At 40.8% G+C, this 22,721-nt stretch overlaps 1 protein-coding gene across 2 annotated transcripts in view; it reads right to left on the bottom strand.

The window, feature by feature from the left end:
• Positions 1-22,721, bottom strand: part of SMARCC1 (SWI/SNF related BAF chromatin remodeling complex subunit C1) — a 93,256-nt gene that overhangs the window by 44,387 nt on the left and 26,148 nt on the right. For both annotated transcript variants that reach the window (XM_074873952.1, XM_074873992.1), the window contains 12 exons: positions 21,238-21,313; positions 18,882-19,007; positions 17,975-18,093; positions 16,624-16,748; positions 15,767-15,826; positions 15,073-15,110; positions 12,351-12,472; positions 8,915-8,986; positions 4,084-4,197; positions 3,443-3,596; positions 3,019-3,132; positions 1,144-1,203 (listed from right to left, as the gene is read on the bottom strand). In XM_074873952.1, coding sequence (XP_074730053.1) covers positions 1,144-1,203; positions 3,019-3,132; positions 3,443-3,596; positions 4,084-4,197; positions 8,915-8,986; positions 12,351-12,472; positions 15,073-15,110; positions 15,767-15,826; positions 16,624-16,748; positions 17,975-18,093; positions 18,882-19,007; positions 21,238-21,313 — 1,180 coding nt within the window. The remainder of the gene's footprint in view (positions 1-1,143; positions 1,204-3,018; positions 3,133-3,442; positions 3,597-4,083; positions 4,198-8,914; positions 8,987-12,350; positions 12,473-15,072; positions 15,111-15,766; positions 15,827-16,623; positions 16,749-17,974; positions 18,094-18,881; positions 19,008-21,237; positions 21,314-22,721) is intronic.

The following is a 22,721-nucleotide window of genomic DNA, read 5'->3' on the forward strand; positions in this document are numbered from 1 at the left end:
AACCACCCAACCTTTACAGAACATTTTCTTGATGTAGAAGAAAGCTAGGTAGATGATAATTTCTTTATAGGAAGTGGCAGCACATTAATTATTTCAGGCCACTGAGATTCTTCTTCTGACAGAGCACTATGAAAACCAGTGCTGCCCTGACCAGAGCGTGAAAGGCCAGAACACACTTCTGCAGTGCTCCTCATGGGATGGCTTTCATCCTAGACTGGAATGCCAAGAGACCTGACAATTACCATGTGCTTCAAGAGCATCAGATTAAGTGATGTGGGGACAAAGACGGGATTCTAGTGTGCTAACAGTTCTCTGACCTCATTTTTACAGTACCAATGTGATTTGAGTCATCTCATATGTATTTCTTGTAGACTTCTGGAAAAGGCTTAAAGAATACATCAAGTGCAGCTATGTGGCAAAAGGAACGCGGAGATGTTCGGGATTAAAGAGTTGCCAAATAAAGAGCTTCCCTTCTTAGTGGCAGGAGACAGGAAACAGACTCATCCATTAACTATTTCAATTTCAAAATGTAGTGGCTTCCCTTAACACGCTGTGGCATAGCCAGGAACCTTTGAATTTATCAGAATTTGAAAATATTCACCTTAGGGGTAGGTAAATCACTACTTGAAGGGCATTTATTTCATACTGTTACTAACTTCTGTTAAAGGACCCCACTGCTCTGCAGGATCTGTTCTTGAGTTCATGCAAACATTCTTAAATACTGAATTTCTGGTTTGCAGATACAAGTCACATAGATCTGAACCCTACGGTACATGAAGCCCCTCCAGTACACAGATGTTATTGCTGTCTCTTTTTAGTTCTTGTAGCCATGATGGACAAATAAAGAGATACGGTTTGGAGGGAGAGCTGCAACCTTTAACCAATTCAAAAGCCAAAACTTAACAGACAGAGAGGCAGCCTTGGATACACAGATACTCGACCACCCCTCTCCTCCAGCTACATCAGATGGGTCTCAAGTGATTGCTTCCCACTACAAAGTCAGCTTTGCTGTCCCAGTTTCTGTAAAAGCATGCAGCTGTCATCTAACTCCACGTCAAAACCATTAACCCATATGTAGATTTTTAAAAGCATGGAATATCCTGCATGTTTTGGTTTTCTAGCTCCCATCCTCCATGAACTTACTTCTAGTAGCAGCAACGTCTCTTGTTCTGTCCATTCTCTTCCAGCACTTGCACCTTTACTCTGCACAAGATAGGAAAAAAAGTGAAATACAGGTTTCTTTACAAAGAACTTCTGAAAAGCAAACATTAAGAAGGGAAGGGGAAGAATCTGTTATTTAATCCACTCAAACATGTACCTTTCACAACCTTCCTACTACAGCTAACCAGTCCCTGGTTGTCTTGTACAGTGGTTCTATTCACATGATTTGCTTACGTAGTGAAAGCACACAGGTGGGGACATTCCTGCAGTTTCTGTGGAAGCTGAAGGTTACAGATCCCACCTTCCCAACATGTCTAGGAGAACCTGCAACTCCTCTGATTCCAAACTAGAGCAAAGGGATTCGGTACCCTTTTCTCCTGGCTCTCAGGTATCTTTGCTTGCACATAGAGCAAACAGAAAAGAGGATTCTCCTACTGAATAAAAATCCCTAGGAGTGCTCATGACATTCTGGTCAGCTTGACTTTGGCCAGTAAAGTTAAGCCAAGACCAGAGCAGTTTACTCAAAGCATTCTACAGTTCACACCAAAGGACAGCGGCAGCCAAGAGACCCAATGGAATATCTAACCCCCTCTCCAGCTGCTGTACAGCCAAAGGAGGCTGCTGTCCCCGGAGGAGACAGGATTACTCGGTTCAGGCACACTTGGGATTCCCTCAGCTTAAAAGGCACCTTTCCCAACAGAGAAGGGTTTATGTCAACGCAGCTTTAGCCCCCATCAAATCTCTGCTTCCAAGGCAGACAGGATGGACTGCCTAAGGTTCGTGTGGGTCCAAAAAAAAAAAAGTTAATCTAAAAGCTCATCAGTAACTCAGTTAAGAAAAAAATAAATCTTTAAAAGTGAGATGAGCTATCTGAAAAGACAGAGTAATTACAGCACGATAATCTGCATACTCAGCAATCACTTGCTCCAAGAGTTGCTGCTCCCAGATCTGGACCTCATGGTTAACTCCTGAGATTTTAAAAAAGTTACAAAACTCTTGGGGAAAACCTCCCCTTCTGTGATTACAGACATCCACATCCATTACATGTCAAATAAAGACAAAAGCAGCTTGTCACCTGCTTATGAAAGAACATTATCTGGATTGGATGTCTGTGCAAGACCACAGCAAAAGGAAAAGGGTTTTTAGGATAAATTAATCTATCTTATATCAAGATGCATTTCAAACAGATCATTAACTCAAACAGAACATTAATCAAAGTGAATCATCCAGCAGCTGATCAGTTCTCAACCGGGCTGGTATGAACAGAAAAAAAAGCAATTGCCACACAAAACAAAAAGGGAAATCAACTTCTGCAAACAAATCTGCTCAAGTTCATTGGTATAGATGCTTGTAAACAGAAAGAGTCTAGAACCAGTAAAAGATTTATGAATTTGGTGAATATTTATACATTGCAATGCCAGTGCCAAAACACCCCCTGCAGTGGTTTTGTGACACCTTTTGTCGTCAAGTACCTTTCCAGTTCTCTCCGTCTGGAAAACCCTGCTCAGACTTGGAAAACAGGATAGTTAAAGACTCTGCTGAAAGATCTCCGTTTCTGTACTGAATTACTGGATACTTTGCTGATTCTGAACCACTGAGGTAAAACATGCTATAAACGTAGCAAGAGTTCAGTGTCTGACTGACAGTATTGACTAGCTTGGCATAGGTACACATCTTTATTTCTACAGAATCAGATACCCAACACAACCATGCATCTTAGTGTCCTACACTGAGATGGAAGAAACCTAAACTGGGAATGTAAGAGTAACATAAATCATCTCAATATCATCTAGTGGAAGACACTTGAGGAAGAAGCCTAATGGAAGGTGCAGGGGGAAAAAATCCCAATATACTTGCCTTTGCTAAAGTCTTTTTTGAGTAAATGTCTGTGCGAAGTCCAAAGTTCTGCATATCAGTAGGCTTCTCTTTGTTTTTCTCAGGAAAACTCAACATCTGCTGAGCAGCTGGAACCTGTGAACAAACATTACAAGAGAAAGGTGAGGAGGGCAGGAGTGGAGTTATTCAAGGATTTCAGACCCACGTTGAACAAAACTGAACAAAGAAGTTGAACATAAGTCTCCAGAGGTGACTCCACATAGTATCACTTGCATACAATGCTAGCAGATTCATTTTAGAGATTCTAACTGCCTGAAACTCTCAACTTACGTGGACAAAAAAAGAAACAATTCATCAAACCATGCACAAGTTATTCTACTGACACGTGAAATGCCACTGGCTAGAGCTAAAGCGAACACACGCTAGTGCAACGTGCGGGGCTCACCTGTGGAGTGCGGATGTGGAGAGGCATGAGTCCAGAGGGTGTATCAGCCAGCACATTGAAGTGAGGGGTTGGGGGAGGGCCCATTGCCATGGGACGGCTTTCTGGATCCACCTGGTAGTTAATGAGACCCCACTGCTCCAGAAAAGCGTGTACTCTGTGAAACAACGTGAGAAATTAAACTCTGAAGAACCAAAGCCTTGCTTATGCTTGATGCTCCAGAAAGGAGACAGCAAAGGAGGACGTTTATATTTCTGGATCAGACACAAATCCAGAATCTTCACTCATCACAAACAGCAATACAAATCACATAGCATGAGCTTTGTGCAGACCTGACTGCACTTCAGCATGGTGCACAAACCACGACAGTTTTGGTTATAGATAATAGGAAATTAATTAAGGACAAAGGCAAAGCAAAGCTAGGGCTGCATCCTTGCAACCATTTGCAGACAACGTACGGACTGCGAGGGCTGCACAACCATAAAACTGACATAACCGAGTTGCAAAACTGGAATTTCTGAAAAAACTCCACATACACACGAAACAGCAGAACCTAAACAATCGCAAGTGAAGATACCAACTCTGTAGGCATGGTTCAGCAAGCACAGTATTCTAAAAGTGGCTGAAAGATCCCTGGCTTTCACCTCATGACAGCGCAGACATCTCCGGTCAGGTTCCTCCTGCAGGCCGTGCTGGTCAAGTACTCTTGAGGGTTTAAGCGATAGGTGTCAATCATGAAGTTGCGGTAAGCCAGATATCTGAAAGACAAGTGGTACACAGCTCACGTACACTGATGTCTAACAAAGTTTAGAATGTGTTTTAGAATTCACCTTCTCCAAACACCTCTATTAATGACACGCAAACAGCAACAGATAATTTTTATTGATGAAATTTATGACTCAGTATCAAAAGCAATAGGTAAGTATGTTTTTATAATATACATCCTGAATATGACCCATCTCTTCCAGATTGTTTCATGCTGGATTTCATAGGTAATTGCATTAGCAGCACATCAAAGCACACTTAAACTACAAAGCACGCCAACAGTTGTGGGCAACTAAAAAAATTAAGCAACCGAAATGGCTACCTTGACTACTTTGAAAATTGCAAGCAAAAGGAGCAGCAATAAGTCTAGATGTGTCAGCAGGTAAAAGGCAGGACAACTCCTTGAAACATCTGCTCTTCCAGCACTAATACAAAGAAGAAAGTAAGCACCTACTCCCATGCCTTTGCTTGCAGCTCTACTGCAAACATGTGATGCATGCAAAGGTCAGGGATGTGTGTAGATGGTCAGATCTTCTCAGACTCTAAAAGACAGACGTTGCATCCTTGGTGGAAAACAGGCTAAAAATAGATTCTTGCCCTGCTCCAAATCACACGGTGATTACAGCTGTAGCTTGGTCACTAAACAGATGACTAGCTGCAGAAAAAAATTAATAGGGTCTGGTCTTCACATGGAAACAAGCTAAATAAGCCTTGTCAATCCCCTCTGTGAACCTAGAAGGAAAATAACCATGCAGGAAAATAGAAATAGTACACTAGATGGAACACTACTCTTTCTACACACGGACTTTTTAATGTGTAAAAAAAAAAATCAGTAAGGAAAGGTTAGAGAACAGCAACGTGGAGAAGACAAGGTCTTTGAAAAGCAGAGGGCAAGAACCCAGAAGCCAACACAACATTCCCCACTCACTGAGCTGGGAACAGCTAAAGCAGCAATGACCCCCGTGAGATGCCCTTATTTCAACAGTCCAAGCAGGCAGGTTTTGGGGTTCAGCCCGTGCCCTGCACTGTAGCCATTGCTTCACAGGCTTCTTCAGTATTTTCAGTAAATTTCTGGAATATACTAGTGCTTCCTAATACAAGTTGTTCAGAACAAAATCAACTACCATAAAATTATGGTCAGCCCCGTTCTTTAGATGGAACCAAACCAATCTGCCAAATACAAGTGAGTATCCTATGCAAAGATGTGTTCAAAACAGCGTATTATAAGCAGATTTCTGCCTTTGGAGAATTCAAGACAGGGATGTCTCATATGCAGTGTGCAAAAGCAGCTGGTAACCAAAAATATAAATCTCACAGATAGAACACCAATGCCTTTCACAGGCAAGACAAGCAGACAGATGCTGCAAGTACACACTCCTGCCAAAATCCCACATCTTCATTCTGACCAAATTATATACAAAACACGCTGGAAAAAAGTTACGGGACTAGGTGTTGGGCTCCTCCACGTTGAATGTTTGGTAGGCAAGAAAAAAAAAAAAAAAGGGAGCTTCTTCCATAGAGGAATATGCAGGAACATTTCTGAATGCTCCTGGAGAGAACTGGGTTACCACCCGCTCAAGAGTAGGTACTTTAAAGCAGTCTTGGCTGCAGAAATTAATATTTATTAGTTCAGGTCACATTACTAGGTGAAGACAGAAGCCTAAGACAGAAACATCCCTAAATTTTATCCTGAAGGGAGTCTGTTTTCAGCAATGACATGAGCCATCAAGCTAAAACTTGTCAACACTGAGAAAGATAAGTCAACTAATACTCAGTTAAAATCCCTTTTAAGACAGAAGCCAGCCCCCAGGCACTACTGTCACAAGAATAAACCTGTGTGAGCTTCTGAAACACGGTATTTTGTTTGGCCTGAAAATTAAGCTGGAGGCAAAACACTTCCATTCAGAAGGATGTTTATTTAAAAATAAAACACAAAGCCAAGACCATATGCTATTTCTACAATCCCTAAATGGCAACAAAAATACATCTCTAGGATAACACCATGACTGGGAGGAGTCCCTCAATTTGCTTCACTCATAGGCAATAACCAGTAGCAGCTCATGGATATCAGGAGACCTGATGTTTTGATGTCAGCTGGAAAATGGAGCCTTGATGACCACATCAATGGCAAACATGAAAGATAAGCATTCTTTCAAAATTCAATCTATTTGCAGTCTTAGACACCAAGTCCTAGAACACCCAAACCAAAAATATGCTGAACAGTAAAACTGATGGAGCAGAGTTAGTGTCAAATACATTTTGGATCAAATACATTTGGGATCACTCTGATGCAGCTATAGTTACCTCTACAACTCAGACATGTAGATAAGTTGCAAGTAAAGACTATAGACTGAAAATCATTCAGGGTGCCAGGGACTGCAGATGTCTAAGCCAATCTCCTACTCAAGCCATGGTCAGCACTGCATTTTGACCAGGTTGCTTAAGGCTTTGTCCAGCAAGGCCTGAAAGACTCCAAGGAAGAGCATTCCTAGCTTCTCAGGGCCCCATCCCAGTGCTTCATCTTCTTCAGAGCTAAAAATTTCCGTTGTATCAAGACAGAACTTGATGCATTTCAGTTTGACTTGTTTTTTCCTGCCACACACCTCAGTAACGAGCCTGGCTCCATCTTCTCAGTAACCTCCTTGTGCACTGGGCAACTACTATAAAGCCTCCCAGTCCTCCTCTTCTCCCGGCTGAAAAAGCTTAGTTTCTAATTGCTACCTCAATGTTAGATCAGAAGCCTCCCAAAATACGCCTGAGGAGATTCAAGCATAAGAACACTCTCTCTGAAGTCTGCCTTATTTACCTGCTGGAACAGCAATGCAGGATGATATTACCACTATCATTTGCACCAAGAAGAAACTGGGGAAAAAAGTCAGTTTGAAGAAATGTTGTTGAAAAAAGAAAAATGCACGGCTTTGCTGATCTTAAGATGATGTATTGAGAAGACACCTCAAACGCTTCATTTAGCGGTTAATTAAAAAAAAAAAAAAAAGGTTTAAAATCCCCAAAAGCTGCTTTGCAACTAGACAAAAATTTGATACCAAGATAAAGTGGACACAACTAGTCTAGTTCCGCTGTCCAAGTCAACAGCATACAATGGTGTTAAATTTATGATTTTCTTTTTTTGGTGACCTCACAGGTTTTAGGATTATAATTTTAATAGAAACAAGCACAGTGTTCAAAAGCCTGATGCTGAACATTTTCCTTTAATCAATCACCTTTCAAGATTGCAAAGCCTTCAAAATTTCAAAGTGCAAACCTCACGGAGTTCAACAAGGCCAAGGGCAAGGTCCTGCCCGTGGGTCAGGGCAATCCCAAGCACAAACACAGGCTGGGGGATGAAGGGATTGAGAGCAGCCCCAAGGAGAAGGACTTGGGGGTATGAGTGGATGGAAAACTGACTGTGAGCCAGCAACGTGCACTCACAGCCCAGAAAGCCACCCGTGTGATGGGCTGCATCCAGAGCAGTGTGGGCAGCAGGGCGAGGGGGGGATTCTCCCCCTCTGCTCCGCTCTCCTGAGACCCCCCTGCAGTGCTGGGTCCAGCTCTGGGGGCACCAACAGCAGAAGGACACGGACCTGCTCGAGCGGGGCCAGAGGAGGCCACGAAGATGCTCAGGGGGCTGGAGCACCCCCCTGTGAGGACAGGCTGAGAGAGTTGGGGGGGTTCAGCTGGAGATGGCTCCAGGAAGACACATAACAAGCCTTGCAGTAGATTCTCAAGATAAGCACTTGATGTAAAATCAGCAGCTTATCTTGTTACACTGCTAAGTCAGATCAGAAGTTAATCATTTGATGAATGAAAAAACCTGAAATAGCTAAAGACAACAATCAGCTTTTTTTTTTATTAAGCTGTTTAAACAACTGTGTGTGTATTATTTTGAATTAAGGACACCTCAGTTCTGCAGTAGATACCAGATCCCACAAGGAGATGAGATAGGTACAAACTGGATCTGAATTCAACTGAGAGAACTCAACAAGATTTAATAGGCATGTCCAGAACTAAAATGCCACTAGAGGGTTTGGAACAGCTATATAAAAAAACCCATGTTTTCCTTCTTGCAGCGCACAACTCCAGCTCCCTGATTTAAATCAGACTACCTAATATTTGAAAACACAGTTACATCTCAGGCCTGTGAAGATTCATTTTCCAACCCTCACCTGCACTTTCAGAATTACCCATCAGCTGCTCAGGGAACTGTGAAATCACCACAGATAACTGTGCAAAACCCATTCCACAGTCTGACACGGCATCCTACAACAAACTCTGTGTCAGTGCTTACACACAAAACTCCTGAGTCTCGAAAATATCGCATGGCATCGGGAGAGAGAGAAAAAATAAGGAGGATTATGAAGTTTCTACATTATCATGAAATTTTTCAGATGTCTTTGGAAGATGATCATGTCTTGTACCACAGAAAGTTCAAGAATTTGTTCCAATACTACTTGGGAGAAATCAGTTTTATTTTTCCTGGATAACCACTATTAACTATTACTTTGATATTTAAACTTTTACCTCTACTACAATAATGCACAGGCACTATCAAACTACAAGAAGTGGTTGTACAGGTGCTCTTCGCTTTTCATGCCCCTACGGACAACATCAACTTAACTCACGCACAGCTGAAGTGAGCACAGGATTCATGAAACTGGAAGCTCCTTTATCTTGCCACACTCTTATATGCCTATATTCACATATTTTACTTACATTTCTGGAGTCTTGGACTTGTTTTTTCCATTGAAGAATTCAGGAAGAGCACGACGTTCGATCACGTGAATACTGTAACAAAAATACACAATTCAGATACCAAATACTAAATAATCTTGGAGTACTCTGCACACCTTCAAATGACTATTTTGAGGGAGAACATTGATATCAAAGGTTATTTTTTTTTATGACCCTTTGGAAACTTGCTTATTTCATCAAATAAGCAAAGCTGCATTAAAATAGCATCACCAAATTCAGTCATTGATCAAAGCAAAACTACGCACCCAAAGCTGCCGTAAAGTACTGAGCAGCAGCCTGTTTTCAGCTGTATCTTCACGAGTTCTGTATTCTGACAGAAGCATCTTTATTCTCCAACCTAGTTAGTGCAAACATTCAGCAAAAGACCAGTACCTCGAAGAAACTAAGCTTTTACGGTATATACTTAGAAGGTGGGAGTGCAAGTAAGTGCTTCGAGTCCAATTCCAAAGTTGGATCTACAGTAATTACTAGTGCTCACAAGTCAGGTAGGAGACTGGCTTCAAGAATGTAGCTAGTACCTCCCTGGCCAATTGAGAAAATAAAATCCAAAGCATGGATATTCGGAGCAACTAAACAATGTCTTAAAAATAATTCTTCCCCTTTGCACTCCAAGGAAGAAATATGGAGCAAAACCCGACCACATATGGAAGAGCAGAACTAACGACACCTGAGATGCTATGCATTATATAAAATAAACTAAGGCAAAGATCACAGCAAATTCACCTTTAGTTATTTGACAGATTTTTCCTTCCATAGCTGTTCCAGGTCAAGTATTTAAGTTTAAATGTTCTTGCAGTAGAATCTTCCATTCTGCACGTACTACCAGCCTGACAATGTAAATAGCACTGCAGAAACTTATGAAATCACATTCTAAATAAAGGACTGGAGGAAGTGACATAATTTATTTTAACATAAATAAGGAAATTTGGTCCTGAAACATTTTAATTGCAGGGTGATTGCACCTGTGGAGTTCTACCAGCAACAAACGAAGAAGATGATTTTGTGCTATCGATGGCATATAATGTGATATATGAGGGGTTTTACTGCAAAGCAAAATTATAATGCAAGTAAACAGCCAGAGTATATGGAACTTAACCAGTCAACTCATTCTTTTCTTTCCCAATATCTTAATATGCAAATTCTTTGAGGGACCTAAGATTTAACCCACCTATTACTAAGCGAGAAAATAGCTTTAAGATCAAAATAACCTTCCATTTTATAAAAAAGTGTCAGGAATGCAGAGCTTGTTAGAGCAACTGAAGACAAGCTCGTAGAATGGCACATAATTTATGCAAGTTAAAATCTGGAGAACTACAACAGTCCTTTAGAAATTGTTACTTTTAAAGGAAACACAGAAAAATATGTTCTTTACAGATCTTCCTTCCTCCTGTAAGTTCAGCTTTTAACTTCCCACTCAATTGTCCTTTTATGCTGATACCGCTTACTCTTAACTTGTCATTCATAGGAAAACACTCTAACTTGAAGATGAAGAGAACCAATAAACTATTCGGATTTTAGTAACAAAGAAATTATCTAGTTCTTGCAATGAAGTTGCCCAAACCGTAACGGCCTATACTGAAACTGAACTGTGCATTAAATAAAATTTATCTTTTTACTAGAAAATTAATTTTAGCAAAGACTATTCTAAAACAGCAGTTTATAAGACATTTCCAGAGAAGTAGATTAGAACTATTCTCCAGCTTGCTTTAAATTAGTTGTGACTGGACACATCTCAGAGACAAAAATGTCCATCTCACAGCTGTGCTGTTATTTCAGCCTTAAATCCAAATCAGCTTAACATGCTGTTTCTGGAGCACCGGACTCCAAAATCAAAGCTTCTTTTCGCATCAAGCTGCTACCTTGTGGATGGCCACTGCTCCTGTCAGAGATGCTTTAAGTTTGCCTTTTACAAGGTCAGAGCAAGTACACCTGATGCAATGAGAAGTTTATTCTGTTTCTTCGGAAATACCGCATTAGGCTTTCAGCTGTGTGGCACAGAGAGATTCAGCTCTCAGGAACACCGCTAGAATTATGCTGCTACTACAAATGCACCAATCAAGAATTTTTAACCAAGCATTATTACCAGTCATGCCCAAAAAGCACTTGTACAACAGCATCAGAGCCATCTTGTGACAAAATGTCACTGTCGTCATTTTCTCAGTAGGGAAGTATCATTGTACCTTCACTTTACAAACAAGGAATTGAAGCACAGAGACTACAGATATACCAGCCTTGGTTTAAAGTAAACCTCAACTAGTTCGAGCTGCACAAAGTTGCCTTTTCTGATCTACAGCAGATCCAGTTCTTTATCCCTTTCTGAAGCGCATCAGTGGAGCGTTTCGTTCTGCGTGCGTACCAGAACTACACCTCGAGCCTTTCCGCTCACAACGCAACCGGAGCGCCTGTAAATTCAGACTATGTGATCCTCGGCTTTTCTGCTTCCAGGATCATCTCGGAGCAGGAGAGCAAGGGGACTGAGAAAACAGATGGTTCTATCTATGGGGATTTAGGTCAACTCAAGCCACTAGCACTGACACAGGCTACGTAACTGACTCAAGGTAATGAAGTCTGCCAGAGCTGGAAACAGAACCAACCCTTACACTAACAGTTCACATCCCATCTTAATTCACTACTATAAAAAGCTACCCACTTTGGAAAGTTGCACATGAATCCTAACACTCATGTGTCATAGCACATCTTTTTAGATTCCAGCCTAAACAATGTCTCAACTTCTAGAGGTAAGACAAAACACACACTCAAATGACAGCCCTTCCAGACAACTGACCATTCCTTATTCTGTTTCCAAAGCAGCTTTTATTTTTTAAAAAGTACTACATAAGAGTTTAACCTGTAGAGGGACTTGCATTCCCAACCACTTCCTTCTCTTCCCACGCCACAGAAGTTTGAGTATACAAAGAACATTACTATAGTGAGTTATATGGTCATAGCACACCACAAACCTGACTCCAAGGAAGATTTCGAAATGAAACAAGTATCCTCCCTGTATAACCAGTGACTTTATCCTCAAAGTCAAGATCTGAAGCAAAATAAAAAGCCACGAGCTTTCAGAAGGAGATGCAAACACAGAAAGATCATACAAGGACTAGAGAGTAGGGAAGAAAAAGGAATTATTCTCCCACGGGGGAAAAGAAAATAAAAATCCATGTAAAGCAAAAGATTCTGAGAAGGTAGACTGAAGATCTATGCTGTTTGAAATTCTCCTCCTCGTTCCCAATACCTGAAAACTGCTAGAAGTCAGCTCAAAGATTTTTAAATGATAAAGATGTACCCATACATGGGAACTAGACCTAAAAGTACTTTCTTTCAGGTCTCAGCTTGATTTATAAGAAAAATCACCAAACCTAAGTCTTCCCCCTGCTCCCAATTACTTTCTTACCAGTTGTAGTCAAACCAAGATGCATAGCTTGGAATAATGATGTGGTTGGTTTGTTCTGTGACATTATCTTCACCTGGATCAATTGACCGACTCTGATCACCTTTGTTAGGATCTTCATCTTCCTGTATCACGGAGGGAATACAACGGTTAGTAGGTTGCAAAAGACGTACCTAACAATTCTCAGACAGCACAAAGTTAGTTCAACACAAGTGCCTTCCAATCCTGTCCAGAATAAACTTTCCCTGATGCAATCTCTGGTCAGTGGGGAAGATCTCTGGGACCAGAGAAAGCGTAATCTGTGTTCATAAAAATATTAACAGAAAGCGTAAGGCCAGTAAGAAGTTTTTACAGGGCCAGTTCTCAAATCTCACAGTTGGCAGTACGGTTAGATCACGCTTCGCTTCCTGTTTATGGAATTCAGCATGCTCTAACTACGGGAGAAAACACTGCATTTCAGTTCTGCAGTATACTGCAGCCACGTGTAATGAATACAGCACAAATGTGGAGTGCTTTGTAAGCTGTCAGCCTAGCTCTTGCTGCCATCTCCAGCTACTGACACTGCACCAGTTTTTAACATTGCCTAAGACGGCATGTATTTTTTGCCATTCTTCCCCCAATTAACCTCACTCCTCAGAAAAGCATTAAAGGAAATCAGATTCATTACTCCTACTTTCACTGGGAGACACCTGTCAGCAGTAATAGCTTCATGTCTGTAAAGCTGTGTCTCATTACACTAAATTCTTGCTTGGATAAACTCACTTTGATCAGTGTTAAAGTTGGTCTTGGATATTTCTCTCTTGTGAAGAAGTGATACTAAGTTCAATTTGTAACTCTGCACGTCCCTGCATCTACTTCCACTTAGAGGGGGAAGAGACCCATGAGTCTGCTCATGCAGGGCTGTGAAGACACCAGCAAGCAAGGCTCCGTAAGATTCCCAAGCAGAGGACAAGTTTTTGGTCACTTTCTGTTGCATCACAAGAGAAGCCTCGGGTGAATACTAGCTGTTCTGCAACTTGAGCTCCAGCACACATTTGCTTCCTGATCCAAAGAGAAGGGCACAGAGGGGCATAAAACCAGGGTCAGGACATGCTAAGAACTGTACAAGAAACCCTCAGGTGCTACTTGAAGAGCCTGTAGGCAACTCAACATTAAATGCTTTTCTTTACCTGAACTACTAATCCAGGTGGATTTCAGAAAAACAGAACAAACTGTTACAAATAACGAAGTCCCTAAAGCAAGATCTTAAAGAATCATTTCTATCAACAATGTATCTTTTTCTGGGACTAAATTCCCCCAAAGACAACAAGGCATCATTCTAAATATATTTAGTGATCTGACAATTGCTATTCAGAAAATAAGTCCTTCCTCTCATCATCCCCTTATCTTCCAACACCCCTCTCCTCTCAAAATGCATTCACCGAACAGAGAAACAACAGACCACGTCCCCAAAAAACCCTGTTTAACAAAGGAAATAAAAAGCAAACCTCTTCTAATCCAACAGGGAACAAATACTAAGGCTGCTGCACAAATTCCACAGTTCCAGGTCATTCAACACCCAGGGATGGAGAAGTTACACCAGAAAAAAAGAGCATCTCCCATACTGGAAAAGCCTGCTGTCACCTTCCTCCTGAGCTGCTTTTTAGGGAAATGGTGCTTGCCTAAGAACCATATTTTGGCAATCTCTGTTCACATGCCTGTACCTAGATACTTAAACCCACTGTTCCTTTGTGCGATACCCGTGCCTAAAACCTAAAAGGAAGGTTGCTGACCAGCTACCCAGTGGTCTGCATACCTAGAGTTGCTGTCTTTCCCCACTTTGAAGCATGACAAAGGATTTTTGAGCCCTTCTGAATACACATAAATAAAGTGGACATATGAACTGAAATAGGGTAAAACTACAAGTACACCAGTATGGAAAGTCAGATTTTCTTAAGTGTGTAACTAAGGACACATCCAAGTCTCTGTCTGTGCAGGCCTGCAACTCTATGACCCTAACACAGATGTGATCTCTTCTTACCTGCATGATCAGGCAGCCATCTTATACTAAGCAAGCTGTTAAAAATATTGCCTGGCATACCAACAATGCAATGCAGTACAGAAACTACTCTGGCAACTCTATTAAAATGATCAGGAAGTCTATTCAGGGTTTAGACTTAGCCCTGAGACTAAAGAAAAAGCATAACCTTTGAAAAATCTTGTATCTGAAAAAATGCTGCTTTGAAAAGACTTTGCATCTGTGTCCTCATTCTCAATATTATTATTATTAATAGATTTAAAAATACAAAATAATCTCACAGCATTCATAGATTTTCATTTTTAACAATAGAAAACCAACATTCCTATCAGTAACTAATTTAATCTTACATATGACTTCAAAAACATTACAGGCTGACTTACTGAAAATGAGATTAAGATCTTGCTAGGACAAGGGGTCATGGTTTTAAACTGAGAGGAGATTCATACTAGATAGAAGAAGTTGTTTATGATGAGTGTGGTGAGACACTGGCACAGTTGCCCAGAGAGGTGGTAGATGCCCCCTCCCTAGAAACATTCAAGGCCAGGTTGGACGGGGCTCTGAGCAACCTGATCCAGGTGAAGATGGCCCTGCTCATGGCAGGGGGGTTGGACTAGATGGCCCTTAGAGGTCCCTCCCAACACAAACCATTCTGTGATTCTGTGATCTCATTTTCTACCAAACTTAGTAAGAAACAGCTGCTGTTACCTTTCCTCCAGTTGCCACTGTCTCCTCATCCTGTTCATCTGAAAGGTAAAAGCACTGAGAATTACACTAATAAAAAGCATCTGATTGCTCATAAGCCTTTCTAGCAATGCAGTTGCTTAACTGGAAGAATATTTCCTTTGTTTTGGAAGGGAAGTGAGGAGGAAGCCAAAGTGGACCACACATCATTAAGGCAATCTCATCCTCATGCAGGCACTCAACTATCCCAGACAAGGGAACAGATGAGAATACAGAGGAAGGATAATTAGAATTTTTCCACACTTAGGAATCCATACCTAATTACCGCCATTCCCAGTGCCCTAGATGTACCCTTGTATAATAGGATATGGGACACCAGTTTGTATCTCTTATGTCAAAAGCTTAGCAAAGCTCAGGGAACCTGTGATTCACTTTGATTCCCAGTAAAAGAAAAATTCTGCCAGGAAAGAGCTTACATGTCATTAAAAATTTTTTTTTAAAAAAATGACTACAAGGGAAGAGCCTTGCAAGAGAAAAAGAGTAAGTATGTTTCAACTTGAATACATATAAAAACTGAATTAATTCAATAAAAGAGTAGAATTATGGATTCCTTTTAAAATTGAGAGATTTAAAAACATTTACTCTGTTGGCCTGCAAGCAAGACTCTACTATAAAATTTAGGGCCAGGGTGCTGGAGAGTGTTGTGCATTTGTTTTACCGAGGTCTGCTACTGTTCCTCCTTTCACAGGCGTGTTTTCACTGTCTTTCTTTGGGTTCACTACAAAAGTAAGCAAGATTGAAACTCTCATGAGTAACTATCAGACAAGATACAATTATTGAAGTCTAGCATGCTTTTAGTATCTTATCAATAAACGACTCTGTTGGTCCTTGCAGTTCAAAAGAGTTCATCTGTGCAGAGAACAACAGACCAATTGTTTGACTTCTCCATAATTTCACATCTGAACACAAAGCAGCTTCTATTCATGCAGTTTGTGGACTAAGTACTGTACTTTTTTGACCTGTACAACACGTAACAATTCTTACATGCAAGTTCAAACCAAGAAAAAACCAAGTGGTGTGACACCCAGAACAGTTTGGTGTCAAGGACTCGATAGAAGGAATTACTTTCTGACTTATCTTTACTCAACAGGTATTGCACAGATCAACACTTTTCTGAAAAGGATTAAGAACTGAATGAGTTTGGCATGTTGCTAGAATTTCCACTCATTTAATGTGCTTATCTTGGGTACTTGGCATACAATTATTTTCCTCCACAACACTCCACCCCCCAAAACATGAAGTCTGTATAATGGGTGAGAGCAACCCTAAAATGGGTGAAACTAAACGTTTTAAGTGGATTTTCATAGAAGTGTTTCAAAAAGCCAAAAGGTGAATCTGCTGCCCTTCTCAGCTGTCACATTCAAATCCCTGACTAGATAAATTTAGATAGGCACAGATCACCTGGCCCCACGACCACAAAGTATTGCAAAGATTTGACAAAATACATGTGTATTTTTCAGTGCTGTATAAGCAATTGTTTTAACATTCAAACAATCCAATGTATGCATATTTTACCATTTTTGGGAAGTACCACTTCTTCTATATTAGGTACTGGTGTGGGATCCTCCATGTCCTTTGTAAGATCTTCTTGCTCATCTTCTTCTTTCTGCCCTCTCCTTTTCCCATATAAGGCTGCTTGTCTAAAACAGATCATACACAAATTCTCTGCCAGCTGCAACTGTCACGTTCTCATCTTGATGTTATTCTTCAGATACAAGGATTCAAGGACTGGGTTAAAACACTTATGAAAACATGAATGCTGTATGAAGCGGTGCTGGTGGAGTTAATGAAATATATCCTCTCTATATTACTAAAACAAGTAAGCTTCAATAAAAAAAAAAAAGTCTTTTGAACTGTTTCAAGACAGGAGACCACCACTATATGAAAATCTTGATTCCAACCTAAAACTGTCTCCAGCATGCTGGCAACACTTTCATACTAGTGAGATTCAAGGGAGCAATGATTCACTTACATTTGTCCTTTCTGAAGCTGCAATAAGGGCACTGGCTGTGCAGAACAGAGGAGGCAACAGACCACTTCAAGGCATTTGCCTCACTTAAGGAAAAGGCTGGCTTGTACCATCAGCTCTGTGTACTGAGGAAGCCATTTCGGAAACAAAGGCAGAATCACTCACACCTCTCTTTACAGAATCTAACTCGGGCTTTACGTTTTGAACAAAAAAGTAATTCATATTATAAAGTAGTTCTTTCTCACCTCAGATGATAACTTCCCAGTTTTGTCTTATTAGACCCCAACAGGTCTATTAAACAAGACCTGAACTTTTTGTTCAAAAGTGCTCCCCTCCATATCCACACATAAACCCCCATTAATAAGCTTTTATTTGGATATATGGGTTTGTTTTTTAAGAGATCAAACTAGCATTGGGGAAAAAAATGAATCTGTAGGCCACAAATGCTACTGTTAAAGCTGCATTTGAATGTGGACTTTAAAATACCTGGCTATGTAGAAAAAAAACCCTCTTTAATTAAATGCAGTAATTTATGGGGCTATACTTCAAGAAGTGTACATGTGCAACATGACTGCACTAACAGAACTAGTTCGAGTTGTTTTAGAAGCAGCTGAGTAACTTTTCATTTGATAAGTTCTGCTCTTGATGCAGCAATGAATCCTGTCCCTGACACAGATAACAGGAGAACTTGCAGTAGATTCTCTTCCACCTGCAGGCAATACATTTCTACAGAGGAGTAAAGAAATTACATATCCTGCACAAGCAAAATCACTCAAGTCTATTGTAGAAATAATTATTCTTCTGTAATCTAAGGCAAGACAAGTGAAGGGTGACAGATCTCCCCGTAAGTATTTCTTCAAGAAAATTTGCCTCAAATTCCAGGACTTAAACACTCACCCTTTCTTCCCTGTCTTTTTTCTTGACTCCACAGGAGTAGGGGGTGGAGAGGGAGAATGCTTTCTCTTCCTCGTACTTGCTGCTGCCTTCCTGTCTCTCCTCTCCGGGCTACGTACAGGCTGTTAGAGAAGTGAAGTCGTTAGCTCATACCAAATACTATAGTTATTGAAACACTGTAGGCTACACTCTTCCTTAATACATCCTACAACAGAGAAGCTAAAAGTAATAATATCACAACACGCACCACATACAGCTCCCAAATACTTCTACTTGTCAGTGTGAACACCCCTAAGTTTGCTACAGCCACCCCCCAGATGCTGCAATAGCTATGTACTTAAGAACTGTGCTCTTGAAACAGAGCAAGAGTCAAATGCTAATGTGTGACTTGTTCAATACCCTCTATCCATCAGGAGAGATTCCCTAGCGAGTAGCCTGGCCTTAAGGTTAAATGAATGTGTTTTCAGAGTCCTACCTAACTTCCTGCATTGGGAGAGATACAGAAATTAGTTTCAACAGGTACACAGAATTCAGAAATCAAATATTAACTGATGCTGTTTAACACGCCCCTGGCTTCAGTTATGTGAAAGCACAGAGTGGGTCCTACCATCTTCAGGAAGGGAGGGAAAAAAAATAAAGCTCAAAGTGCAGACTTTATCCAAAGTCTGGATAAAGGAATTATGTCAGAACAAAGTCAAACTAGACTGTGTTATCACAGGCACCTCAAACTGTTCAACCAGCTTAACTTTAGCAACTTTGGAGTTCCAAAAATTTGACTTAAGGACAGGTCAAGAACATACCAACAGGTCAAGAACATACCAACAGGTCAAGAACATACCAACAGGTCAAGAACATACCAACAGGTCAAGAACATACCAACAGGTCACCCGTTAAGCAAAGAACCACTTACCTCTTCATTTTTCATGGAGATTCTCTGTCGAAAACTCACTGATTTCCTGTTCTCATCTACCTCATAATCTTCCTCATTCATCCATTCATTGAATATATCTGTGTCCAAAATCCACTTGGCATGAACCTGAAGAACAGAATGACATACTGACACTCCAATACTTTTTGAAAAAATAGCTCCCTGACAGACCTCAGAGGATTAAGGAAATATTTGCAGCTTTGTTATCAGGGTCTGAATATCCAAATATCTTGTAACGGTTTCACACATAATAGTTTCATGAGGCAATACAAGGATGAACACAACCGTAAGTCTACTGAAAGTCATGTCTGTTCCTCAGTCATTTTTAAGCCTTCTGAAGTGTGAGGTCAGTTCTCACAGCTGGGACAACAGCTCTCTATTAAGAGCATACTTTGGATGCTGAAAATTACCATCAAATTCATCTAAAATATACAGATCACCTTAGTAGATGTGCCACAAAATACCAAAAAAAATTATGAATAGTTGGACATATCTTGGAAAGAAAAAGACACAGATGTCAAGTTATCTTCAGACCTGAGCTGCTCTTTAACTCTACTGTTCAGATCAACAGCACACACACAGAACGTCGCATGTTATGTATAGAAGAGTAAGTCCAATGAAAGAACAATAAAGTAGAAATTACTACTGTTTGATTGTAACTGCTCTATACCCTTCTCTTGCAATAAACTAAATCAGAATGACAAATCATTCCTCTACAAAGAAAACTAATTCTGTAGAGAACCTAAATAAGGTTGCTGATGTTGGTTTGACTGCTCAGATGTTCAACAGATTGAGAAGCACCGACTTTCTGCATCATCACGACATCAGTTAAGAGCAGAGTTGGCATTCAATTGAACCTTTCCATAAAGAGAGGTGAGATATGACCCTCAGGAACTCCTTAAACAGCTACTGGTTTTTTCATTCACTTCCATGTTGGCTCTAACTCTAGGGCAGCTGCATTCATACATCACAGTTCATTAGCAATGCCAAGGATTTCACAGAATCACAGAATCATCTAGGTTGAAAAGGACCTTGAAGATCATCTAGTCCAACCTTTAACCTAGCATTGGCAGTTTCCAACTACACCATATCCCTAAGTGCTATGTCAACCCGACTCTTAAACACCTCCAGGGATGGGGACTCCCCCCCTGCCCTGGGCAGCCCATTCCAAGGCCCAACACCCCCTTCTGCAAAGAAATACTTCCTAAGAGCCAGTCTAAACCTTCCCTGGCACAATTTGAGGCCGTTCCCTCTTGTCTTATCACTCATTACTTGGTTAAAGAGGCTCATCCCCAGCTCTCTGCACCCTCCTTTCGGGTAGTTGTAGAGGGCCATGAGGTCTCCCCTCAGCCTCCTCTTCTCCAGACTCAACCCCCCCAGTTCCCTCAGCCGCTCCCCATCAGACCTGTGCTCCAGACCCTGCACCAGCTCCGTTGCCCTTCTCTGGACACGCTGATTTCGTAGAATCAAGAAACTTAAACTGTGCCCTGTACTAAGAGCGTACAGAAGCTGTTATCTACAGTGGTACTGTGCTAAGATAAACGAACTCAAGAGCTTCTGTAACAGTGTGAAACCGGGGGATGGGGGAGCCCACAGCTACGCACAATCTGTCAACCAGACCACAGCTTTATTCTGATCCCAGCAGCTGAATCTGCTGGAAATGATGCTGCCATTACAATAATTCAAAGAGGACAGACAAGATTTCAGTTGTACCACAGACTTCCAAAATTCAGATTTGTTCTCCCAAAGCAGCTTCTTAATTTCTGTATTATCTAACTCCTAGTATTTTTGGCCATTTCTGTATTATAGAGAAAGATGACCTTCCTGCACACAATATACGTTTTAAGCCCTGTAACACATGTGTGGTAATCTCAGGTTTCTGACCTGATAGTTCTTTTCTCTAACAATATTCTTCTGAAAACATCATGAAGACATGGTATTTTCCCCACTTCCTCTCCTCAAACACCATATAATGCCATTATGCCTTCTAAGGAGTTGTCAGCTTTCATCCCAGAGATGGCTGCACTTCAGCAGTAAGGGAAGGACTTACCTTTAACAGAAAACACCGCAAGTCAGGCCAAAATAAACACGGTCATTTTGGCACTATCAGGGATGCATAAACCTGTCCTTTTAGTTTTTCAACAGCATTCCTCCCCAGACCAAAGAAATGTTTTAGATGTTTTCATTATGGCTCTAGAAACATCACTCAGCTTTTCCATATATATATGGAAACACATTCACTGTTACCCAGCAGCACGTTTAAGCATCCATCTAGCAGCACCTGCGCATGAGCTATACCAATACAGTAACTCTGGGAAACTGTTTAAGAGAGACTTACCTTCCACGGCTTTTCAGGAATTGGAGGATCCTCAATTTCAGCATCTATTTCATTGGCATGAACCCAAGTGTCATAGCTAATGAGAGGAGTCAAGAGAAAACAAAATTGGTCCCCCGGGCTGTTCATCCAGAAAAAGCACCAGCAGGAATACTTATTCAGCAATTCTGACATGTGCAAATCATATTGCTGAGATAGATTAGTAAAGACCTTTCCACTCCACAAAAAGTTCAAGGAATAATTACTGGTTTCTGCTACAGAAATAGGACACACTGAAAAGGGAGGGGGGTCCAAGGCACCTAATGCACATTTTTAACTTTCTGAATTTAAAAGCCATCTCAGCAAAGACAGCTCCAGCTTAAAATTGCAAATCTACTCTCTAGATTGAGAGGTATAAATGCAGTTTCTGAGTCATCTGTTCAAACCCTGGCATTAAGTTAATTAACTTGTTTCTGTTCTTACGAGTTTAAAGCAAGAGATACTGGATTCCTAGAACAAAGGAGCATGCATCCTCTCCTTCAATCCCTACTGCTGTAGAAACCATTTATTATTTACATTCACTTTTCCACATGCTATTCCCTCGAAAGCCTATTTATATAAATACTAAGAAACTGCACTCTGTAACAGCAAAAGCCAAAACACTTTGTAATCAACACCAGACGTGTACTGAGCAACTCGGATAAGTCATATACAAGAAAAGATGTGTATATAGCATTCCTCATGTCTGTACTGATATTTAGAAATACATATACACACAGAGTCAACACAAACTTGCCTAATAAAATATAAAAATATTTAGAGGTTCTTCATTTGTATGAAGAAACAAACTTAAGTGTGATTGTTGTTTGCTCTCCTCCACTGAAATAGGCATGTGTTTCCCGAGAGTTCTGTGCATGCACAGCAAAGCAGGTATTGGTACCCTGAAAAAGTTACTTAAATCAAAGTCAATGCTGGCTTATTACAATCTTCTGAGTTTTCCACAACCTGGACTCAGAAACCAGTTTTTACAAATACATTTAAGTTACTAACACTACATACACCATCTTTTAACATCTTCTAACAACCCAGCTGGCTCAGATACGTGCTTTCAACAGCAACTTGCACTTGACTAAAGGCACCTCATGGAGTGAAGTCTCTGTTGAAGGAAGTTCAGCTGGCTGATTAGAAGGTCTCCCTTTTGGCTTGAAAGTCTCACTAACCCTATGGAAAGGCTCACTCTGCCCTTTGAAAGTATGGTTCAATTTACAACCTTACTAGTGGCTCTGTAGAAAGACAGACTCCTTTTCTAACCTCACCCACCTGCCAGTATCACAAATGGGTATGCGTATTTGTTTTAAACCACTGATTAAGTCTTTTCAAGCTTTGGACATTGAGATAAATGGCAGCAATACTACATGACTACTGGTCATGCTCCACAAGACAACCACTGCTCATCTCAATACAAACAGCGACGTACAATCATTCAGAATCAAAACAATAGGAATGCA

This window comes from Strix uralensis, chromosome 1 (assembly GCF_047716275.1).
Source record: "Strix uralensis isolate ZFMK-TIS-50842 chromosome 1, bStrUra1, whole genome shotgun sequence".
NCBI classification, from domain to species: domain Eukaryota; kingdom Metazoa; phylum Chordata; class Aves; order Strigiformes; family Strigidae; genus Strix; species Strix uralensis.